This window comes from Pangasianodon hypophthalmus, chromosome 15 (assembly GCF_027358585.1).
Source record: "Pangasianodon hypophthalmus isolate fPanHyp1 chromosome 15, fPanHyp1.pri, whole genome shotgun sequence".
Taxonomy (NCBI): Eukaryota; Metazoa; Chordata; class Actinopteri; order Siluriformes; family Pangasiidae; genus Pangasianodon; species Pangasianodon hypophthalmus.
This window is the reverse complement of record NC_069724.1, coordinates 12,210,030-12,236,013: the sequence shown is the minus strand read 5'-3', so window position 1 is coordinate 12,236,013 and position 25,984 is coordinate 12,210,030. Positions and strand designations below refer to the sequence as shown.

Here is a 25,984-nt window from a genome sequence, read left to right as displayed (position 1 = left end):
AGCTGTTGCCAATGTTAAACTGCAAAAAACATACCCGTATTTCTCAAAAAGTAATTGTTTACCTGCATTAGCTCGCAGAATTCAATTTCCAAAACCCAAAGGTACTAAAGTTTCAGCGTTGTGTTTGAACCGTTGCCACTTCCAGCTTGCTCTCTAGTACACAATGCAAAGGAGAAAGTGGTGTTGTGAGGTGTTTTTTTTTTTTTTTTCCTTCCCCCTCCCCTTCCCTCTACCCCCAAATCTGGTTGATCAGATTGTGTTGATTAATTTTCTATAACTGCAGCTATGACAGTAATGCAGCTGTTCACGCTCATGCGCACAAACTAATATATTATTGTTTCTATAGTAACAGCTCATTCACAGGGACTCTATATAAACACAGTAAAAAAAGAAAGTGTAATCATTAATATGGTGTTCTGTAAGCAGATGTTTATGGGACGAGTGTCAGGTCTCAGCCTCAGTCTCATACTTTGAAGCTTCATGGCATAAGAAACTTTTTTTTTTTTTTTTTTTTAAATGACATTACTGTGATATGTCCTGTATGGTTTAAATCTGTTAAATCTCCATTTACACCACACTTGACTGGTTAAAGCTGAGTGAGACTCAGAGTGCAAATGCTCTTTTTTTTTTGTGTGTGTGTGTGTGTGTGTGTGTGTGTGTGTGAGAGTGGGTGTGAGAGTGGGTGCGAGAGTGGGTGCGAGAGTGGGTGCAGTTGGCTCATCTCATTGTAACATAGTTTGCATTTTTCTTAGTCACGCTTTTTCTTAATGTGTAATTGACTCACTTAAACACAATGGTATAATGATTTTGTGCTTTCAGGGCATCATGAAGCGTTTTAAGTAATTAACCATTTGTCATTAAGCCGCCATCTCAGAACTTTCTTCTAGCTGTCCAGATTACATAATAGGAAGATACTTTAATATTAATATGTCATTTATCAAGTTTTGTTTCATGTAAAGAATGTGTGCTGTAATTGAAAATTTTTTGAATAGATAGAATACTGAGCACAAGTATTTTCTTTTTTTTGCCCCTTTTTCTTTTTTTTTTTCTTTTCTTTTTTTTTTAACAGTAAAACTTCAACACTTCTGTCCCACAGGTATATTTTAAACCATATTTCAACACACAAAATCATATCAGAGAATACAAGAAGGTACAATAAGAAATGTCACACAGTGACAAATGTTGTTGCTCCTTACTTCTGAAGCCAAATTGTACACAAAAATAAATAGAGCAATCCATCTAAGGAGAGAAGTAGATCTACCACAGGCTGATCTTCCGTGTGTTGATGGAAATATTAGCTTTAAAAGAACAGTTCAGCCACAATTCAAATGTACACACTGTTCCTCTTACCCAAAGTGGGGTTAAGACATGTTTGGTGTCCACGATTTAATTTTGCACTGGAGCTAGTAGATGAAAGCTGTTTTCACACTAGGTGTGTTTTCTCAACCGCTGATACTAGAATGTATGGACGAGTGTTGTTATGGTTACAGTGTGCACATAACGTGAGCAGCAATTTTTTTTTCCCAGCACTTTTTCTGCCTGATGTAGCTGAAGGAAGCTCACTGATGTGAGTTTAGCATTGTTAAAAAAAAAACAAAAACAAAAAAAACATTAATAGTACTAGACTGTATAGTGATTCGGCTTCAAGATGGAGCTAAGAATGTTTTCCGCATTCATACAAAATATATTACTGTCAAAAACCACATAAAGTCTGTTTGAGACACTGACTAAGATGTGAAGTTTGCAAGATGCTCATAACTGCGTCATCCTTGTAGATCCGGCACAAAACTAATAAAGCAAATGTCAGACACTAAAAGGTCTGTGTTTGGGGTATGAGGAAAATTGTGTACATTTTTCTTTAAGTAATCTCTGAGCAAGCCACATGGCTCACCCTGATACTAGACCATGATAAATTCACTTGTAATCATTTCCCAACAGTTACAGCCTGGCAGTGTCAGTTCCATAAAAGAGAAACGGAGAGGTCAGTGCTCCTCGTGGCCTCTTTGAAATGACATTTGGTCAAGTTGGAGGTCAGCTAGGGATTTTTCTTTGTAGCATCCACTACTGTAATTTTTTCCTTCGTGTAATTAGGTTCACTCACATTCACAGCTAATCATCTCTCATGTGCTGTTGTGCTTGGCTTACCCTTTACCATGACCTGAGCAAAGTCTGTGAGATGCTCTTTCACAAGGTTCATTGTAGTGATTCAACTCCAGGTTTGTCACAAAAGGTAAAAATCCATGAGTATTGGAGCACTGGAGCATCTCTGGCTTATTTGAAGAAGCCATGTCTTCCATCTGTGTGCTGATGCTGGTTTGTAGTAACAGCTTGCTGCCATCTGTAGGTTTGTATTGTCTCTGTTAGAAAACGCCAGCAGAATCCAGAGATTCCTGTTCACTAGAAAGGATTCGTTTGCCGTTGTCACTGTAGCTTCGGTTTGGAAGAAATGACAACCTGTGGAGGGACAACACTGACATTAGCACTAGTGTAACTAGTGTTTCTATCAGGATACACAATGAACAAGAAATAACGAAAATAACACGCACTTACAAAAGGATTTACAAACAATGAGGGTCTGTCTGTAGATTGCAGCCCATAATATGAACTCAGACACACCTTTAGTCCTCAAAATTAGTTTTATGATACAGTCAAAATGTCAGTTAGCTAACATGAACTAAATTGATAGGATTTCTGAGAGAATCTTTAAGCCATATTCATAACTTTTATTATTAACACTTGCTATCTAGTGAACTGGAGCTTAGCTAACAGGACATCAGAGATAATTTTGAGCCATTTTCATAATCTTCACGACTAACACTTGCTAGAGCTAACTAGGAGTAAGGAGTGAATTTTTTTGAACCAATGGTGACTTAGCAGTTCTCTAAGAAATCTTGTCAAATTAGCTGATGTTACTCCACTAGCTAGCATAAGCAGTATATATTATGAACATTCATAAATATGACTTAAAATTTCTTTTTAAAATCCTGTCAGCTATGTCATGACATGTCAGTTAGTAGTGTGTATTACACACATATATAAATACGGCTTTAAAAAATTCTCGGAAATCTGTGAATGTTAGCTCATGCTACATCACTAGCTAGCTAGCATTAGTAGTAAAGATTATAAATATGGCTTACAAATTTGTTTAGAAATCCCATGATGTTAGCTGATGTTGATGAGCTAGTTAGCACAGACAGTATATATTATGAACATTTAAGAATATGGCTTAAAAATTCTCTCTGAAATCCTTCCAAGTTACCACATTAGCTAGCTGACTATTGTTAGCAATGAATATGACATTTACAAATGATGACTTTAAATTTCTCCCAGAAATCCTGTCAAGATAGGTGATGTCAGCTTGCTAGCATAGGCAGTATATATATTGAATACGTCTTCTCAAATGTCCTGTCAGGTTAGCTCATGTTAGCTAGCTGCCTAGCATCCGCTGTAAATATTATGATCAAATATGACTATAACTTACTGTTATAAGTTAACTAACTGTCAGTTAGCTAACAAAAATTCTCCCTGAAATCCTGGCTGGTTAGCTCATGTCAGCTTGCTGATTAGCATAGTGGTTATACAATGCTGCAAACATTTATTTATGTAACTCAAAATTTTTGTTAGCATTCCTGGCTAGGGCATGTTAGCTAGCTGGCTAATGTAATAAAAATTCCTTCTTCCTGTTTGGTCTGCAATCCGCATACAAGACCCTACTGCTAATGACTGAACATGAAAAAGTAAAATGATGCAGGGACAATTTATTCACCACAGCATTTTTCATTTATAAGAATGTGCAATCAAATAACTTCATTCTCCATCTTTGTATGGCAAGACAGCACATGGACGAACAGAGGGGAACTTTTGATGCAACACGATTTCTCAGTTACCTACAGTTAAGTTCGAAGCGGTGCGACAGAATGGTCTTTTACATTATTCACCTGCTACTGATACTGCATTGTGACTGAGAAATCTTCACTAAAGAACCCCAGAGGCATTACAAAAACAGAGACAATGAATTTAGCCACAACGTGGACAGAATCATCGGGAAATACCTATTATTATGGGCCTGCCCATTGAATCTGTGTGCCAGGAGCTCCGGCAGAACTGGAGATGGCACCTCGATAAAAGTGCTCCTGATAAGTACATGAAATATAGAAGGTAAGCCTGGTTATTTTACCACCAAGGCTAACTCTGACCCAAACCTGGACTTTACATACAGCGGGATCCAAAAGTCTGAGACCACACTGAAATTCTGTTGTTTTTCTTTTCATTTATAACTGGAAATAAACAGAAAGTTTTACACAGATAATTAAAAAGAAAATGTTCAAACTATTAAATATTCAAGATTCTGTGCAACTTGTTGGTCACTGTTGACTGTGATATTTGTAACTTCTTTGTACAAAAAGGTCAGATATTCCTTGAGACTGATCCTTTCCACTGAAGAACGTGTTCAGACGACATGTCTAAAGACGGTTTTCATCGAACTTGAATCATCAGGTTTTACACAAACTTGTGGAGTCCATGCCAGCTCGAGTGCACACTGTCATTAAAGCCAAATACCAAGAAAATTTTCAAATTCATGTAAATATTCTTTAAAAATTTAACTTTTCACTCAAGTTATTGCTGATAATATCATTTGTGTAATTAAAGCACAATTTGTAAAGCATGCAAAATAGAAGCATTTTCTTTAGTGGTCTCAGGCTTTTGGCTCCCACTATTTTATTATGTCCACCACCATATAAGTCACTCTATAGGTGTCCATCAATGGAAAGGGGCCATCTTGGGACCACCAGTGACCTGATATTATTTGGGGTAGTATTAATAAATCTTTAACATTGTATACCTACATGGTAAATGTATATGTACATGGTAAAAAAAAAAATTAACTTGGTGTATACTAAGTACTAGGAAAAAGGAAAAATCCACCCTGATCAATCAATCAATATGTGATCTAATTAATATGTGACCTTCAATTGTGCAAACAATTCATTTTATAATTAAATTCTTTACTTTTTTTTTGGCTTAAATGTCTTTCATCAACAATTTGGTTAATATTCACTTTGGCTGTTTCCTACATTACCTAGTTACTTAATGTTGTTTAATTGCCCACTGACAGTCACGCAGTGGAAATTATTCTTCATCTAAAATGCAAGGCAGCGGCACATTACTCCTTTAATCTGTTCGGCTCTCTCACCTCCTCATCTGTACACTCTGCTCAAACACTCTGTTCACACTATTACACCGTCAACGCCATTGTTCTCGTCATCTTTAGATCACTAACTAGCCAAGCCGAGTCTTTCATCTAAACTGAGTCGTGTATCTCCATTACATTCTGGGACTTTGAGTCCAGTGTTTGCACCGATGTCTCCACTATTCTACACTGTATTTCTCATTAATTTGATGTTGAACGTCGCTGGAAAATGGTGACAAAAAAGCTCTTGTTCTTTGATATCTGACTGTTATCCCTTACGTTTGACATCTCAGAATTTTTTTCTCCTATTAAATGCCTATTAAATGTCCTACTGACACCAGCACGGTACACGACCACTTAATTGTCACAGGAATAATGAAAATATAGCACCAACCAATGAGCTAGCACCAGAATTGCTAAACACATCACAAATATTTCAATATAAATATATTAAATGTGCTTCAGGGTGGAGTGTACCATTAATCATTATGAGTCCACATGTCTAATAGATCAGGAGTCAGGTCTATCCCTCGTCCCTCAGGATGTTTTCTGCTACTCTTTTGTCACTATTACTTCTTGTTTGTCTACACCTTGGGCCATCACGAGTACCTCAGCTTGGGGGCATTTGACCCATAGGGGGCCCAAAATGCCTCTTTTTGAGAAATTGGGGTAAATTTAAATATTGAGCTACTACAATGCCATACAGTAACAGGTTTAAATTAAAATCAAGTTTTAATTTCATTTCAAAATTTTGGAAGTTTCCTGACACCAAGGGAAGGGTAGGAAAACAGTGTTAAGCTTTCTATCTTGAAAATTAGGTTTTTTATACTGAAATACGTGGTGGTGCCACTGTTGCTTATATTCTGTACATTCTTAGTATATACTGTAGTTAAAACTGTCTGAATGTGAAGGTGGATAAATAACGTTACATTTTAGTCTAAATTTCAACAGAGATGCTTACACAGCTCCTCAGTTTGATTGTCACATCTGTTTTTCTTCTTTTTAAAAATAAATGTAAATATTAGTTACTTGACAGCAGTCACAGTCTATGAAAATAAGACAAGAACTGGCGAGGGTCCTTGTGAAACAAGCTCATTATATTTTACGGAGGAGAAATTAATTACATTGCATTTTTGTGTAATAAAATCCGCAAAGATAGCATAACAGATCATTCCAAGATAAAGCATGGCTCAGATCCAAAAGCATTAAACACAGTTTATCCTTGTGCAGGAAATAAAAAGGTTTATGAAAGAGTTCACAGAACAGTTTTTTGCTTGTACCTGCTTCATGTCCTGCCAGTAGAGGTGGGTGATATGTCATATCACAATATTTGAAGGCATTTCTACAATGTATAATCACAATATATAGTATCATACAGTATATTGTATCATTAATATTATATATATATATATATATATATATATATATATATATATATATATACACACACAGTAGTCAACATTTGAAGTGGATCAAAAAAGTTCATCAAAGTTGTCCTAAGTCAAGAATGGGTATTGTTCAAAATTCATGTATAACATGTAAGTCTGCTATTAATCAATGTTGTCATCAGTGGAATTTCATGCCTCATTACTTTTGATGGTGCCCAGACATGATTGTTTGTCACAAGGTGTGAAGTGGCTTGTCACGCATTCGTGAAGACAAGAGTGCACCAAAAAACTGTTGGCTGTTCAGTACTTCTGTCATTCACCTGAAGTCACAATGGACTGGAAATGCCTCTTAAACATTATTGCTTGCAGTGCAATACTGTACTGTACTGTACTGTACTCACTCTGTGTGGAGCATCAGAGCATCAGAGCTTGAAGCAGGACCCAAAACAGGAAAGAAAGCTTTTTCCAGTTCAACAAAACAAGATGTTATTGCACGTGTTACAGCAGATCAAAAAGCTGAGTTGGTACTGTAAAACAAACATGAAGTGCATGGTCTTCTCTCAAGCCAACTTCATGAAGTCGTCTCCTCACAGTCTGAGTGGACACTCGTACCCCTGTTGCCTCCTGAAGGTCATTTCACAGGCTGACTGCAGGCATGAAACGATTTCTGCGGGCATGCATGGTCAAGTATTGGTCTTGATTTGGTGTGTGACCCGTTGTTTGCCTCCACCATGCCTTCTACTCACACTACCAGACCTTCTGAACCTGTTCCAGGCTCTGGAGAAGACATTTTGAGATGTTTCCACTGCGTCTGCAACTTCACGCTGAGTCATGCCTCCTTGCAGCATCCCAATGGCCCTTTTGAGGTCAGAATCCTGCAATCTCACTAAACGTGGCATTTTCAATGCTTTCTGACCACAAGTGAAGCTTTCAGAGCCTTAAATGATGACCAGTTCCCAATTACGGACACCTGTTACAGGTCAGTTGGTACCTAATGACAAACAATCATGTCTGGAGGCCATCAAAAGCCACAAAGGTTGATATTTCATTAATGACAACATTGATTAATAACAGACTTACATGTTATGCATGAATTGTGAAAGAAACACATTTTGGTTTTAGGACAACTTTGATGAAAGGTTTTGATCACTTCAAATGTTGACTAGTGTATATAAATATATATAAATATATATATATATATATATATATATATATATATATATATATATATATATATAGAGGGTTGTCAAACAAAACAGCAATGTTGTGTTGTAAAAAATTAACCTTTAAAATTTTTTTGATGATACTCTTATTTAATGTCTATAAAAACACTGAAAAGGCAGAAAGTTTTTTTAAATTTAAAATTCACATTTTACAATTTTAAAGATTCAAAACTTTAACATCAAATCAGCTGCTTCTAAAGTTTGTAATTGTTATTAAAAATAATGAAAAAGTTAAGTAAAGATATCCAAGATCATCTCAGAAAAGCGTATTGTGACAATTTATCACAATATCGATATAATATCATCATATTGCCCAGCCCTGCCATAAAGTCCTGCAGTTCCCTTTTTTTTCCCTTTTTAGTCCACATTAAAGTGTGCTTGTGTTAGTAGAAAGATTTTTATTTTGCAATAATTGCCTAACTTTTTATCATGGTTCACAGCATTGTTGTTGTGTCACAACATTGCCTACAACATATAGTACAAACAACATATAAATGTTTCTCAAGGTGATGGCTCTGTCCATCATCTAGTAAGCAGACCCACTGGGACCACTGACTTCATCCTGTGAGCAGAATCATTGGACTCCTGTCTCTTCAGATTTGTCCAAAATAATCAGGAAAGCAAAAGTGGACAGGCTTTATTTAGGGAGAGGCAACAGTGCCCAAAAAAATCTGCCTAGCCTAGGAACCTCTTCCAAGAAACAAGTGAAGAACATTTTCTCAGTTCTATGCAAATTACACACAATGCAGTAAATCAGGAAATCCAAACCACTTGCTTGAATGATTCCTTGAACCAATCCTGTGGTGTGTGGTCCAAGGTTTTGTCCATGGATCACCATGGCCAATTCCTCCCCAGACCACCAGAGGCCACACTCTCTCATTTTTTGAATTCCTTCTTTTGTTGTCTGCTCCAATTCCTTCCTTGATTGTGCTCACCTGTTTTGTGTTTACCCAATTAGTTCCCTATTTAAGTTCTGTGTTTTCCCTCCTTAGTTGTGGAGCATTGTGTGTTTGTGCATAGTTGGTATGTTTGCCAATATTTTATATTTGCACGATGAGTGCTTTTTGTTTTCATGTTGAGTTTTCTTTTCTTTGCCTTGCCTTGCCTAGGCTTAATCTAGTTTCTTGTCTTAGTTAGTCGCCCCACCCAACCCCCTGAAAGCAATCTTCTTGTCATTGCATAGACCCCTCAAGTTACTTTCTTGTCAAAAGTAATCATACACAAAATGCACTTATGGTCGTTCATTTATAAATTGCAAATCTATAATCAGATTAATAAATCAATCATAAATGAAACTGTGATTGTAACTGATATTTCAAAAGTACAGATGCTGCCAAAGCAAATGGTCACAATTCTTGATCAAGAGTTTTGACTGAAACGTCTCAGTAGTGTAATGCTTTCAAATGGAAGTTACAAACTGTCAAACCTCCGGGTGTAAAACGATGACGTGTATAAACCCATAAAGTGAGATGTGTTACAGATTTACGAACTTCATAAAACTGCGATTTGTATGATTACTTTAGACAGGAAGTGGCCTCAATATTTTTCTTGTCCTGAGCAGTGGTTAATACCTGGTGTTTAACTTTGGAGTTCCAGTATCATAAAAGCTTTATGGTGGACTTAAATTTCATTCCTCAGTCTGGGACATGGTTGCATATATTGGATTACAGAAAGAACCTGATAATAAAAACATCGTCAGTCATGAATGAGAAGATTATGGGGCAGAAACTCTACAAGTATCACAGTGTCATTTGACACATCACATGGCTTTAGTGTGATTAGCTTGACAAAATTGTCCATTTAGCCTTCCTTTTATTTTTACATAAAACAATTACCTCCAAGTTTCTAGTACATAAAAACAGGGGTCTTCTTTTCTGCTCTGCTTTATCCCATGCAGAGTTTAGTCTAGACTGGAGGATTAAAGGATTGGTGCATGATAAAACAGTATAGGTGATTGACTTGGGTCTGATTTAGTAGGGTACAAATGTGGAATTTTCAGCCTGTCTGCTACAAAAGCCAGGAAAGTTCATCATCACATCCACATTTCTCATATGTGAGTTCCTTGCTCCTCTCTTCTTCCCACCCTACCCCCTTCCTGTGCAAACTGCCCAAGTCCATCCACATTTTCTTCAAACTTCTGCTTCAAGCTGTCGCTGTAACAAACACCCAGAGCAAACACACAGCAATATGACAGGCCCACATGCTTCACAGCATGTTTACTATCCAAGAGGCCTTTCAGAAGTTCCTTTCCAGACGCCTTGCCAAAGTCAAATATGTGAGGTCTGTATCAACATTTTTTTTTTATCCTCTCTGAAATGATCTCATGATGGAAGAGGAGTTTGAATGCTTTCCAAGGAAAATTCTTCCTGACTTAAAATTGTAGGTTACTGAACTGTTCGGAACTCAAATCCAAATGTTTCCGCCGTCCAAAATATAACTGTGATCAATCCCGGATGATAACTTCTGAAGCTCCAACAAATATGAATCTTATTATTAAAGCTTTAAAATACACAGTTCTAAACAGAATTAATTCTGTAACCAAACGGCATATGAGCTTTGTCCATAGGATTCCCTACACCTATTAGGCATAACCAAAATTAATCAATTAAACTTTTAGAAGTGTCACTTTTGCTCATTTTGTGAAGAACATAGCTTAGCTGACTGAACAGAACAAATCTTCAAAGCTCAAAGAGAAATGGGATGTTGGCTCAGAATAAAACACTCGCTGCAGTAGGTATTCTGTAATACAAACTCATCACATAGAAATCATTCTATATTAACAGTGTATACAGTATATCTTCACTAATTTTAAATAGTACCACAAATAGCAGTGGAAAAAATCAGAGAGATTATAGATTAGTGCTTAAGCTGTCATGTAGAAATGAAAAATATTGGAGTTACCCTCAGGTCAGCAAGTATTTCAGGAAGGCATTTCAGACCGTTCACATGAACCTTTACTATATTAAGACTTTGTCAGATAAGATCAGTGATCCAGCATGGCTCTGTTCTCTCTTTTATGAGGTACATTATGCGCATCATGTTCAGTAATACTCCCCATATGTCCAAACAGATTCTCACATCGCCCTGTGTTTTGAGATGCATTTACCAAAAGGCAGTCCGTCTTCTGTCTCAGGCTTCATGTCTTTGGCTAATATAAAGCCAGTGCTTCAACTACAGCTCATAGTGATTTACTATTCCTGTGAATAACACCATCATTATTTTTCTGCACCACATTAGAATCTAAATTAAATGCACTTGTATACAACCCTAAATAGATAACAAAATTCAGTCAAATGAAGGATTAAAATGAAACCTATGTCCTCTTTGAAATGCTAATCACAGTAATCCAAATTCACAGCTTTACTCTATTATTACTATCCGACATCCTCGACCACAGCATCACCACATGCTGTGGAAAAAAGTATACCCCATGTATTGTGTCTTGTATTGTATATCTTACTAAATGGAAAGTGGATGTAGGATGTAGAGGTGAGAAAATATCTATTCTTAGACTCATCTTGGTTCCTTCTTTAAATGCACTGCATCAACGGACAGATCTTTTTTTTTTTTTATGAAATGCCATAGCATGTTAGAAACTAGCTTAGCTAGCTAGGAGATTTGAATATGGACAATTCGCTTTAAAAGCAATTATGTGGACACATTGCAGAATTTATAAATTAGCAGGACAAAAAGTTGTTTTTCCTCTTTCAGCTGCTCCCGTTAGGGGTCACCACAGCAGATCATTGGTCCACATATTTTGATTTTAGATGCCCTTCCTGACACAACCCTCCCCAATTTTATCTGGGCGTGGGACTGGCACTGAGAGCGTACTGCCGTATGGCTGGGAATCAAACCCAGGCCGTGGGTTTTGTCTTGCTGTGGTCCCTGTAGGACTAGTGGTTAGGCACACCAAAGCCTAACGACTAGTCCTCCAGGGACCACAGCAAGACAAAAAGAATTTCTGTTTATTATTAGTCTTAGATTAAGTAAATTGCCTTCCATTTAACTCCCTGTGAATGAGCTTTTACTATAGAAACAATAACATTAGAATGAGCACATTAATATAAATCTGTGATTTCCAGCTGCACTACTGTGAGAACTGTTGGTGTAGAAAATTCATCAACACACTCTGACAAATCAGAAAGATAAGCCATGATAACACTAAATGAGTTTTTCAGCTTCCCGTTTCTGCATACAAAAATTAATTTTCCTTAAACACTGTAACTTAATATGTAATTTTATACTAATATCACATCATGAAATGACAGTGTTGCGGTTTTCCTCTTTTGTAATTGTCCTGCAGAGTGTCTATGTACATTCTATGTTGGTTGTTATCTATTTTAAAATTCTTTGCTTATTTGTGTTATTTTTGTGATGAAAAAAAAAATTGAATAGTGATAATAAGGCAAAGGAAGCTTTATAAAAGCACAAAAACAGAAGTTCAAATAAGGCTATGGTCCAGTTTAGGCTTAAATAATGAATGTAGTGATGTATGTTTATCGCTACACTTGAACCAAACTGGATATTGATTGAAATTAAAACAGTCCACCATATGCAATAACGACTAAAAAAGCCACAACCCTAAAAGCTGGAGACACATAATGGCTTCAGAGCAGAACTTGAATGCACCACTAAGTCCACATCCTTCACTACTGAGTGGCTTCAGAACAATTAGCCTCCCCACAGGTACGGGCTCCGACAGAGATACAGAACCAACCAGCTGCTGACATTAGTACATCCCCATGCTTTTAAAGCCATTAAGCTTAAGAGCCGCAGTTAGTGTACAACAGTCGCTTTAGTATGTATATTACTGACACAAACGACACCGTTCATCTGCACTATAGGTCATTTTCATGGTAAACAACATGTGTTTTATACTTAAACACAGCTGCTGTTGCTTATTTATGGTCATTATGGCTCAGACAATGTCCAATAACGTCTTACTGCTTTAGCATTTCATTTCTTCAGAATGTACTATTACAACTTCTGCTTAACAATTTTTACCAGAGGCCAAAAAACTGAATTTGTGCCTGTTTTGGGGATGCCCACATTCGTCACTGAATTTATTTGTGATGTCACACTAATTTCATATGAGCCATTAACCACTACACATGGAGTTTCTTACATTTTATACCACATGTGGCAGAAGTTATAGCTTTACCACTGTTACAAAGCACTGACACTGGAGACTCCTTCCACAAATGTAAAAATAACATCTACAAGCACATTAAAACAAAGTGATTTGCAGCTGCATTACTCTCGGCTGCTACTACTTCTGACCAATCAGAATTGAGCATTCAGCGGCACTGTGGTATAAAATGTAAGAAACTCCACAGTAGTGGTTAATGGCTCATATGAAATTAGACACTCAGAGCTTTAAGATTTTGCAGTTTTTCATATTTTATTATTTCTCATTTTACCTACCCTACTAGGTTTAAATGTTATAATTTTATTGTGGCAGATGTACCTGGTGTTTTACTATCAAAAAAAGCTTTAGTCGTGCTGTCCGTTTTATCTCTGTACTAGTGTTATTGTAGAGAGATGTGAATTGTTTGCCCAGTAGGGGGCTCACACTCTTCTCATTTCCCATCGCCCTGCTCATCAGCAGCTAAACACAGAGTCACGATACTTTACACACAGAAACCCAACAATATCCTGACTATATAACAGACTTGTAGTGATAAAATAATTCATTTGTTTATACTGATTGAAAATATCTGGTAAGTCAATTTCCATTCCGCTGGTGAAACGCCAGTGTACTGCTAGAAAGGGTTAAATTCCAAGCAGTGGGTTTGTAAACACTCTCAAAATTGTAAATACAATTAAAGGAATAGGTATAAGGGAAATGAAAAAAGGCTGAGATTTTAAACACTTTAAATAATACACTAATTCCCATGACATATTTGTATATGTGATAACACACTTCATAGTTATTAGCACTTTCTATCTACAGATTTAACTGTTTTAACCTTCCATGTGCATCTGCTTTTAATGAAGCACTCATTTAGAGGCCCAATGTGGAGAAAATTATCAGTCATCATTAATTACAGAGATGTTTTTTTCATGGAGCTTTGACTTTTTTTTTCTGTCTGTAATTGTCATTCTGTAGTTTTTTTCTTTTGTCTGTAATAAATAAGTTAAAAAAAATGATAGGATTGTATGAGTTACTGTTACCACCCAGAAGTTGATTATTTTCCTTTAACAGCATGTCACAAAGTGTTTTATTGCTCTTATACCACAACAATTTGCCAATGATTACAATTTGTAATTATTAAAGAGCAACATAATTTTTCCTCATTTATTACAGAGAAATGGCAAAGTGTAAACTCCTCTGTCCTGACTTTTCCATAAAAACAAAGTGATTTGCAGCTGCATTACTACTTCTGACCAATCAGAATTGAGCATTCAACGGCACTGTGGTATAAAATGTAAGAAACTCCACGTGTTTAAAAACCAAAGGTTAACATTTTATCGTAAATTCTGTTCCTGCAAAAAGAGAAACTTTTTTATGGTCCTGAAATTTAGCTTATATTCTTCGGCAGTCTGATCACACCAGCACTCAGACTGAAAAGGTTAATATACTTGTATATACTACATTTAAAGAGAAACAGCCACTAAGCACCCAGTGTTCTGTGTGCACTCTACCAGCTCTAATAAGGCACTCATGCATGAATATAATGACTGTTCCTGTTGACACACTTCGCGCTGACCTTCATGTTGATGTGCTTTATGGTGAGAGGGCTCTATATAGCACAACGTAAAGGGCACACACAATGTAGAGTGCATTAAGAATTGGACCTGATGCATTTTTTAGGGAATTCAACTGATTACACAACAGATTATAAACAGTGCTTATTAGAGCTCGGCTGCTGATTCAGGGTCATTTCTGAAAATTCAATGCTGTCAATAAATCTCATTGCAGCTGCGTTGCTAATATTCAGTGCGGACACAATGACTACTTCACAATACTCTTAATTGGAAAGCAGTCACTCTCGTCACTAAATCCTTGACCTTATGTCCTTTAACCCATGACCCAGCAATCGATGAAAGTCCACCATCTTCAGGAACGTATCATTTACTTACATGTTTCCTAGAGAGAAGTGTTTCTCATTGTAGTGATGTATGTCTATAGTATAAATATAAATACAAAATTAACTTTACCACAGCACTCTTGAATGCTCCAGCAAGCACTTTTTTGAGGGAAAAAAAACAAAACAAACATGAAATATGAACGCAGCCATATCTAAAAGTCAGTCAAAATATCAGTTGCTCGCTCTTAAAATGTTATGGTCATGAATAAATTTTACACAGATGACACACGAGTTGGATGTTGCAGGAGATCATGTTGGCATTACTTCATTCCCCTTTGTAAGGTTTGCAAGAATGTTTACAATCCATATACATAGACAATTATTTATTTCACACCATGGAGAGGAAGCACACATGGCTATGTACAGAATGATGTCATTGGCATCTGGGTTTCTAATATGTATATGAGCTCCAGGACTTGAACTTGCCATTTTCACCAATGAGGTACCAAGATCAGGCCCAAAAATATTTTTGGCAACCTGAACCCTTTCGTGAGCCCGCTGAGCACGCAAGGCCTGGGGGTGTCCATAGCTGAGGATGAACCAGGGAATATGGGTGGCCAAAAATACGCAGGGCCTCATGTATCAAGCACAAATAAATCTTTGCAAATCTCATTTTGATATGGTGATGAGATTAGACCGCGGCCAAATAGTTTGAATGTGTAAAAACATCCCGAACATCTGTGGTAAATAGAAGCCAATCCCTGAGGATATGAGATCCATTTCTGAACCGAAGTTCCCACGTTACTTGCTCATTTTGGGGTGCGTGCTGTGCAGATGTTGTACAGATAAGGGCATAAAAATAAGCCATTGTTAGCGTAGTGACAGAACAGCAAACAGAAATACTGACCTGCCTTACAGTACAGTTCACCCAAATCTTCCAGTAATCATCCCTGACAATTTCAGCAGTGTTGTTCTTTTACATCTATATGCATCCAGACACCATGAGGACAGACACCATCCTGTGATACTATAGCTGACTATAGGTAGATGGACACAGTTCACAAATCACTGACCCCTGTCTATAAGGGGGTCCAATGTATTAAACTCACACAGTGGTTCTCAATGAGGGTCCGTGTATATATATATATATTTTTTTTTTACAGGGTGGAACTCACAGCCCACTATTTTTTTATAGTTCTTATAGTTAGCTGATTATACTGATCACTTGAATTCAAATGTTTAAATCCAAGGCTCACTTACTCCTTTACAGTAAAGTTCAGGAATAAAAAGCTCTATGGCTCCAGCTCCAACAGCTGGAATATTAGTGTACACATTGTACATATAATGAGCCTAATACTATTTGAGTTGGACTGTGTTCATAAAATAAAAACTTTGCTGAGTTTTTTTTTATAATACATTAATACATATACATTTTTTATACTAAAATTTGAGAAACCCTGCACTAACTGTTCATCAGGATGCTTTTACAAAAATATTTTTCAGAAAATGTATTGATCTGTTGCTGATTTGTGGCAGGTAGGGATTATACTGATCCAATATCCTCTATCAGTATCGGGATGATATCACCTCATCAGATATCAGAGGGAAAAAAAGGACACATGCAATCCCACTCTGTAACAAATTTAGTCTTAAATATTACAGAATAACATGTAGCACAACAAAACATACTGTATAAGTCCATTTCCACCATTGGTTTAACAAAATAATGTTTCAGTGTGTCAAAAAATTATGAGAAATTTTTTTGAATTTATGACTTATTATTACTGCAATAAAATTGGTTTTATTAGATATTAGAGATCCACTGCATATTCACACCAATGGCATTTAAAAAGCCTTTTTTTTTTACATCTGAGTATTGCGAAATTGAATTCTAATTCAAAAAACAAATCCGGTATACTCTATGGAGTCTGAAAATGCTCTTTGGTGGGGAAAAAATTTTAACCCAAAACTGTTCCAATTTAGATTGTTAAAAAGCCTTTATTTAACTGGTTATTTCAAAGTGGAAATTAAAAAAAAAAAAGGGAATAATGGACCCACGTGTTTCGGTGGAAATGCCTTCTTCAGGGTGCCCTTGAACCCATTGTGTAGAGTTTGACCTGTTTTCCCTGTGTCTACGTGGGTTTCCTCTGGGTTCTCTGGTTTCCTCCTACTGTCCAAAAACATGCCAGTAGGTAGACACTAAATCATCCTTAATTTAGTGTGAATTTGGATGCACATGGTGCCCTGTGATGGCCTGGCATCCCATTCAAGGGGGATTCCTGCCTCTTGCCTATTGTTCCCAGGGTCGGGTCCAGATCCACCGTGACCCTGACTAGGATAAACAGGTTACTGAAGATGAATGAATGAATAAACAAATCTCTAATTTACAAAATTCTAATTCTATCAAAATTCAAAGCACAAAAGCCTTGTGAGCACAGCTTTAATATTCAAAAATAATATTTTCTCACATTTTTCATATTTGTGCCCTGTCACAGCCTCGGCATGGTAAAAAAGCACTAAGCTAAAGCATTAGCTTGTATCTCCTTGTTTGTGTTGCCTAACCTTTTGATACCATTGATCATTATTCTCCTTAATAGGCTAGAAAATGTTGTTGGAGTTAAGGGAATAGCCCTCTCCTGGCTCAGGTCTTATTTGACCGATCTTTATCAGATTGTAGGTGTAAATGGTGACTTCTCTACACATGCTAAGGTAAAGTTTGGTGTTCCACAAGGTTCTGTTTTAGGCCCACTGATCTTTTCCCTATTTATGCTATCTCTGGGTACTGTTATTCATAAACATGATATTAGCTTCCACTGTAATGCTGATGACACACTGTTATATGTTATAAGTCAGATGAGAGACACCAGCTTAATAACGTTGAGGAATGTGTAAAGGACATTAGACACTGAATGCTGAGTAACTTCCTTCTACTTAATTTTGACAAGACAGAAGCACTTCTGCTGCGAACACAGGCAGCTAGAAGTATGCTTTCTGATTACATAGTAACTGTGGATGGCCTTTCAGTTACATCATGTGCAGCAGTAAAAGACTTTGGTGTGATTATTGACTCCAGTCTCTCATTTGAAACTCATGTAGATATTATTACACATATGCAGTATTTAACATTACTAAGTTAGCCTTCTTTCATCTCAGAAATATTGCTAAGATAAAAAATATAATGTCACCACATGATGCAGAAAAACTAGTTCATGCTTTTGTTACCTCTAGGTTGGATTATTGTAATGCCTTGCTGTCTGGATGTTCCAGCAGGTGCATAATCATGCTCCAGTTAGTCCAGAATGCAGCAGCCAGAGTCCTTACTAGAACCAGAAGATATGATCACATCACCTCTAACTTATCCACCCTGCATTGGCTCCCAGTAAAATTTCACATTGATTATAAAATATTACTGTTGACCTATAAAGCACTGAATGGTCTCGTGCCGAACATTTGGTCTATTATGAGCTGCCATGCCTGCTTGGATCAAAAGGTGCAGGCTGTTTGTTGGTGCTTTGAATAATGAAGGCAACAGCAGGGGCAGAGCTTTCTCTTACAAAGCCCCACAGTTATGGAACAGTCTTCCAATTAGTGTTTGGGACTCAGGCACAGTCTCAGGGTTTAAGTCTAGGCTGAAAACCTATTTGTTTAGTCAAGACTTGTGTTAATAAGCTTTTCTCCTAGGTAAGGTCATGCGTTCTCTCAGGTTTGTTGATGGTGGAGTGGCTGCCTTATGTCCCAGGGTGCCTTCATATCTGTACCCTTCTAGCTCTTGCTTTTAGTTATGCTGTCATTGCTACTCTTGCCGGAGTCCCTGCTTGCACTTTGCGCACAACGTACATCTTCTAAAACCATTACAGGGCAAGAGCATACCTAATAATCTGTGTTTACATCTGTGTTTATCTGTGTGAACAGTTCACACTCAAGTTTCCATCACTGAACAGTTAATAACTTCAGTTTGATATGCTGGACTTAAATTTAAAACTCTAATGATGCTCATATGCAAGTTCCTGTTAATACAATTAGCACTGTTCTGACTCTATAGTATGCAGTTGTAGAAGAGAAATTGTCTCTAAGAGAACTGTCCACTGTCACCCCGAAGAGGATGAGTTCCCGTTTGAGTCTTGTTCTTGTCAAGGTTTCTTCTCAATGTTGTCCAAAGGAGTGTTTCCTTGACATCATCACCTCTGGCTTGCTCAGTAGGAATAAATAAAAAAATTTAATTTAAATTTTATATCTGTATTTCTGTAAAGCTGATTTGTGATAATGTCCATTGTTAAAAGTGCTTCACAAATAAAACGGAACTGAATTGATTTGAATTGAATTGAATTAAACTGAATTACACTGTGTCTGGGTAGAGAAGGCTTGAAAGGTGAAATGTTTGAATGGAAAATGTAATCTTTTTCCGACTGTGTTTTTATGACAACAGTTTCCATAATACTGCCAGTTTGAATAAATAGATAACCTAAAAAAATACAGCAAGAACAAAAAAAGGACAGGAATTACTCAAGTTTCTGTCTGATTTGATCTAACTGAGTGTTTCTTTTCCCCCAAACATGATGCTAAACATGTGCTTTCCAAATAACCCATAAATTATGCATTCACTCAAAAGTGCTATCAATTATTATTATGAGTAGAATTTATTTGACATGGCATTAACCTGGTAAAAGCAGGATATTTATTGCTCCAGAGATTAGACCTGTCCCAGTTCTGGCCAAAAAATGGAAACAACAAAGCCGTGGATTAAGCAGTATACATTTCAAACAATTAGTTCTAGCCGAGATCGGCGATCTGCTTTCATCTACATGGTTCCCCACGGTCATGTTTCATGAGAGCAGGCTAGAGCAAGTGGAAGGATTCTCACTGGCTTGAAATGACAAAGCAGAACCAAAGCAATAAAGCATGATAATGTGATGACCATAAAGTTTTCATCCAATTATAGCTTCATGCTTAGTAGAACAGTATTTGGTGTGATAGGGAACACCAGGCTGATATGACTACAGGATCGGTGTGGCGTTCTACAGAGTGATATGTTTATTTTCACATTACAGCTACTAGGTTTGATCCATTATCTATTATTCCAGACCATCTGAGGGAACAGCGTGCCATTACTTTCACACAAACGCTCTCACCCACCTACCACCCACAACAATCTTAGTTGCTTAGGAATCACATTTTACATTCATTACAACCAGACCTTTTTATCCAAAAACACGGGCATTATGGGCATTTATGTGGTGATATTATATCCTCACATCACCATATTTGCCAACATTTTATCATAGCTTTTGATATTATAACAATAATCCATACATTAACACAACAATATATTCAGATGTATACTTTGTTCTGTGTAAAACCCTGTAACAGAGGTTGCTGTTGAATTCTGGATTCTGATTGGTCAGAGGTGTTGATTAATTTTCTATAACAGCAGGCTGGAAAAGGAAGGACTGTTTATAGCTGCAATAAGTGAGAACAGGAACTAACTTGTTTCACAGATGTTCCACAACCTTAAAGGTAACAATAAACAGATAAAGTATAATAAAATTCTTATTTAATCAATAAAAAATTAATTGTTGGCAATTAATTATCAATCAATAAATCAATAAATTTTTATAAAGCACTCCATCGTTGATTATTTTCCTATAACAGCATGAACGTTTTATTCCTTATTTATATCACCTACACTTACGCATACATGAATATATGAAATAAATACACACGTGAAACCTAAAACGTCAGTATCACTAACCCATGTGAATATTCAAACCGGCTGTTTGTGAATATTGAAACCAGCTGTTCGTGAGTGTGATGGTGAGTAAAGAAAACACAGTTTGCCAAATCATAAATCCGTGCTCACGTGCAGACCTTTTTCAACCTTGAATAGGATTTTTATTCGGAAAATATCTTGTTTTAGAAACACTTGTGATATACTGCTGGCATAAAGCCCTTTTATGTGTTATGATGAGACCATACAAACGTCCAAGAACAGGAAATCAGTCAAATTCATGACTCCACATATTACTCCACACAAACCCAGGTGTTAAACAGTTTACAGAGAGGCAGAAGAGTGCACATATGTATAATGATATTCTTATCTGAATGCTCAAATACACTAGGTGGATTACTGTTTTTTTCAAGTAGTTGGCATTGCCTGGAGATCTTCCTTGTGTGGAACAATGTTTGTATTGAAGGTTGCTAAAACATAGCTGAGGCTGGGATCAATCCGAGCTCTAATAACTGCATCAAGCTGCAGTGAAGGCTTGTAAAAGTGTGCTGTAAAATTGACAGCATGCATTAACCCTGCACTCCTGTTTAAACCCACTCCCAAGGTCAGAGTGCCAAGCAACAGGCATAGTAGTGATGGGAATTCCTGCTCTTTTCAGTAAGCCAGCTCACCAACAAGAACCGACTCCCCAAATGGCTCACTGTAATTTTGTACGAAACCAGAAAAAAAATAGGTCACATCGCAAGTTTCAGCACAATATCTAATCAAAAACAAGGCCACCGAGAACACTAATGCACTGTTTGGACATATAAAGAAATGAACGTTTTATTTGAATTAATTAAAGCAACATTAAACAGCACCGCAAATTTGGCAGATCTGAAGATGAATGAACTGAAGATGAATGAACGCTAACAAACAGATCGGTTTTTGATTAAATTATACTCCAAGACTAACAGCATTGCCTACATCTACAAAATAAGCAGAAAAAAAAATTGCTCATACAGTATATGTGAATCAGTTCCCAGTGATCATCTAAAAGAGCCGACTTAACGAGCTGACTTGTTCGTGAATGACACATCACTGTGGCTCATAATCTGCTATAAATTAATTATAAACATTAACAAAATCAATACAAATCGAGTAGCAGGTACTGCGTCTTACACAGAGAAACAGCATATATGTTATCATGTTTACATTTGCCTCATTGATCCATGCTCACTTCTACACCTTTTTTAATAGAAATCCAGCCATTCTAGTAGTTTTGCTCCTTTGCTGTTGATACATGAAGTAAAATCACTTCATTTTTATTAATAACATTTATTTCACTTTTAAACAAATTCTCACTTATTGCAGCAAGAAGAGATAACCATGGTGCTTTGCTAACTGACACATTAACAATGATATGTGGCAACCTGGGAAAGCCCTTCACATGATAAAATTCTGACACGTTCTACTATGATTTAATGTGCATTGAATTACAATGTAATAGATGAAATTTAAAAATAATAAATATGACCACTTAAGATAGAAAATGAGTAATCACTAGAATCATAAACATCATGCACATCGGTCTCTCTAGTCTCTTCTCTTGAGGTAAATTTCAGTCGACTGATTACTGTCTGTTCTTATATTGGGACTAAAATGATTGCGTATTAATTGTTTTTTGTTCTGTTGACTACATTATCATTTCCCCAGGTGTATACAAACATTTGAGTGGTAGAGGATATCTGTAGTGTAGTGCATTGCATCCTGCCTGAAAATTAAAGATTTGCAGTTTTGCAATAATAAAAGCTGTATCAACAAGAATGCAGTAGATTTTTAGCAATCTTTGACTAACAAGACTAAAAATAAAATAGACGTCACTGAACAAACAAAATTTCGCTGGGTGGGTCTCGTACTCCAGCATGAATTATTGTTCTAAATATATACTGAGGTATTATTGCTATCATATATACAGGTGTACCATATATAAAAAGAAAGCTCAAGGTCAAATCCTGTTCACCAACTGTGCTTAAGACTGTGCAGCTGCCAAGCAAGAGTGCAGTGTGATCATCACGACCCTCACACGGGTGAACCATTAACCAGACGAAACGCAAGAGGACATCTTTATGACCAGCAGTAACAACAACATCCCTAATCTCAAACAGTGTCATAAAACACTTTAGCGCTGTGCCCTGTTTCAGGTGCCATACGTGAAGTTGATGAGTGTCGCGCACAGGCCTACCTGCTCTACGTGACTCATTTACTCATATTTATCTAAGCTAAGGAGTTACGGTATGAATATGTGACACACCACACGTTAAGCTGGAATAAAACACGATGGTGTGTGCTGTTCTAGGAAAATAATAAGTGAAACAGAGTTACTGTTCCCACCCCAAAGATGATTTTCCTGTAACACTGTTATATTTCTCTTATACCACAGCAATTTACCAACAATTAATTTTTGTTTTATTAATTAAAGAACAACACATCATACTTTTTATCCATTTATAGTTACATTTAATGTTGTGGAATATCCATGTATAAGTTGGTTCCTGTTATCACTTACATTATAGCAACTGTAAATGGTTGCTCACTCACCAGCCTCTCTCTTTTGAAGTCAATAAGACAAAAAAAACGCAGCTTGTCAAGTTACAGAGAACTTGTTACTCAAGACTTTCCTGTGTTGGAAAATGTACAGAGCTAAAGTTACAGCTTTACATCTGATAGTTACATAGCACTGATACTGGAAGCTCCATCCATAAATATTAAACAAATTACTCCTTACAGAAAACTTCACCTTAGCAATGATTATTCAACATATCAATGTTTTTCTTTGTTAAACAACAACAATCTGTTTATTCTGATTAATATTAGTCTTAGATTATGTGGAGCATAATCTATACAATCCTATACAATCCTTTGAATGAGCCGTTACTATGGAAACAATAACATACTATAACAAGTGCATTAATACACTATATGGCAAAAGATTTGTGGACACCTGACCACAACACCCATATGTGGTTCTTCCCCAAACTGTTGCCACAAATAGATTGTCTTTGTATGCTGTAGCATTAAGATTTCTTTTCACTGGAACTAAGGGGCCCAAACATGTTCCAGCATGCCAATACCCTTGTGCACAAAATGAGATCTATAAAGACATGGTTTGCCAAAGTTAGAGTGGAAAACGTCGAGTGTCCTGCACAGAGCCCTGGCCCCAACCCCAGTGAACACTTTTGTAATGAATTGGAACTCCGACTTCATCCCAGGCCTTCTTGCCCGACATCAGGGCCAAACCTCTTATGCTCTTGTGGCTGAATGAGCAAATCCCCACAGCCATCCTCCAAAGAGTGGAGGCTGTTATTCAGTAGCCACAAAAGGGGGACCAACTTAATGTTAATGTACATTTTGAATGGGATGTTCAATACTCAAGTGTCCACATACTTTTGGTCATATTGTGTATAAACCTGTGAATTGCAGCCAGCACTGTTACAGAAAATTAATGAACACCTTCTGACTAATCAAAATCGAAAATTCAACAGCAGTGTGTTATAAAGGTGTGGTATGAACTTAAGTGATAACAGGAACTAATTTGTTAAACATAACAATAAATGGACAAATATGGATTATGTGATGTTCTTTAATAAATACAAAATTCTAATAGTTGACAAATTGCTGTGGTATAAGAGGAATAAAAAACAGGATGTGCTGTTATAGGAAAATAATCAACAATAACTATGCTTCATCATTCCATTCTGTTTCCATCCATCCATTCTCTGTACCGCTTGTCCTATCCCAGGGGACCTGAGGCACGAGGCAGGGACACCCTGGATGGGGTGCCAATCCGTTGCAGGGGATAATCGCACACACACTCACACACTACGGACGTTTTGGAAACGCCAGTCAGCCTAAAGCGCATGTCTTTGGACTGGGGGAGGAAACCGGAGTACCCAAAGGAAACCCCGAGGCAGGGGAGAACATGCAAGCTCCACGCACACTGAGTGGAGGTGGGGTTCGAGCCCCCAACCCTGGAGGGCTGAGGCAACAGTGCTATCCACTAAGGCACTGTGCCCCACCCCCCATTCTGTTTTCTCTCTGTTAATTTCTTTCACCTTTTGATTTTGTTTGTTTGTGTTACAGAGCTTTAATAACTTGTTAAGCTGCCCAGTATCATGTTGAAAAAAAAAAAAAAAAACTCACGAACAACAATTTTTGGCTCCGATTCTTCATAAATCATTCTTGGCATTAACAGCATGCACAGGCTTTGGCTTAGACTAAGCAGTAACTCTGGTTGTATCTGGCTTTCACACTACCCCCACGTCCAAAGTTCCTCTTGCAGAAGTGAACGTTTGCAAAGCTAATGGTGCACCATTTTCCACCAATCACAGGCACCTGAGTAAAGCCATGGCATTGCTTCACCACACAAGCTTCAGGAGTCTTTGGAGGAAAAAGGATAGAGATTTTTCTCCACAGGAATATAAAATACTGTGATCGATACTACTGGTGAGTATTGGAAGCCTTCCAGCAGTGAAGTTGATGGCCAAAAAAGGAAGCAGAATGTGAATGTGATTTTTCCCCTCTACTTCCTCTGCAGCATCGCCAATCAACACACTGACAATGAAGCGAGTGAGACAGAGAATCATCACAGCTTGCTTCTCTCTGGTGTTACACAGTACCAACAGTGAATATTAAAGGAACTGTGTTATATATATATATATATATATATATATATGTATATATATATATATATATATATATATATATATACATATATATATATATACATATATATATATATATATATATTGCTATACAATACAATTGATGTAGGATATAGCTGTGCTGAAGATTAAGGGTCTCCACACAAGCTTCACCTCAAGGACACAACCATGGCAGCTTGGCAGTGCTGGGATCTGAACACTCAATCTTCTGATCTGTGACTCAAAGTCAGAATAATTGAGCCATCACAACTAGCTCAAATGGTTTGAATTGATTCAATGCAATCTTTTAGTGTGAGTTAATTCAGTGGTAGAAATAGGTGAAGTGGCTCAGTGGTTAAGGTTTTGAGTTACAGATCAGACGGTTGCCATGAAATTACTGAAAAATCTTTACAGTATACAGAAATATCTTGACACTGTTTTTTGAAAAATGAAATTTTGTAAGTACAACATTTTGTACTTTTCTACTTCACACAAATGAAGAAAATATTAAATAAATGTCTAAATTATTTCTAAAAGTCTTTTGCACAGTGCAATATATGGTGATACATATATATATATATTAAGCTTCAATATGGCCGCTATTGGTGTTTTATTTCTATGACATTCTTTATGCATGCAGTTTGCGTGATGCTAAACTGGAGGCTATAAAATATGCTTACTAATTGTAAAACATATCTATGCTGATTGAGTAAAATGGAGTAAAATCAGCATATCCATGCTGAT

General features: G+C 36.9%; 1 protein-coding gene across 1 annotated transcript in view; it reads right to left on the bottom strand.

Annotated features, from left to right (window-relative positions):
- Positions 1-680: 680 nt before the first annotated feature.
- Positions 681-25,984, bottom strand: part of si:dkey-247m21.3 (5-hydroxytryptamine receptor 4) — a 49,331-nt gene continuing 24,027 nt past the window's right edge. Inside the window, exon 7 of the mRNA XM_026941275.3 lies at positions 681-2,454. Within this exon, the coding sequence (XP_026797076.1) occupies positions 2,361-2,454 (94 nt within the window). The 3' untranslated portion in view covers positions 681-2,360. The remainder of the gene's footprint in view (positions 2,455-25,984) is intronic.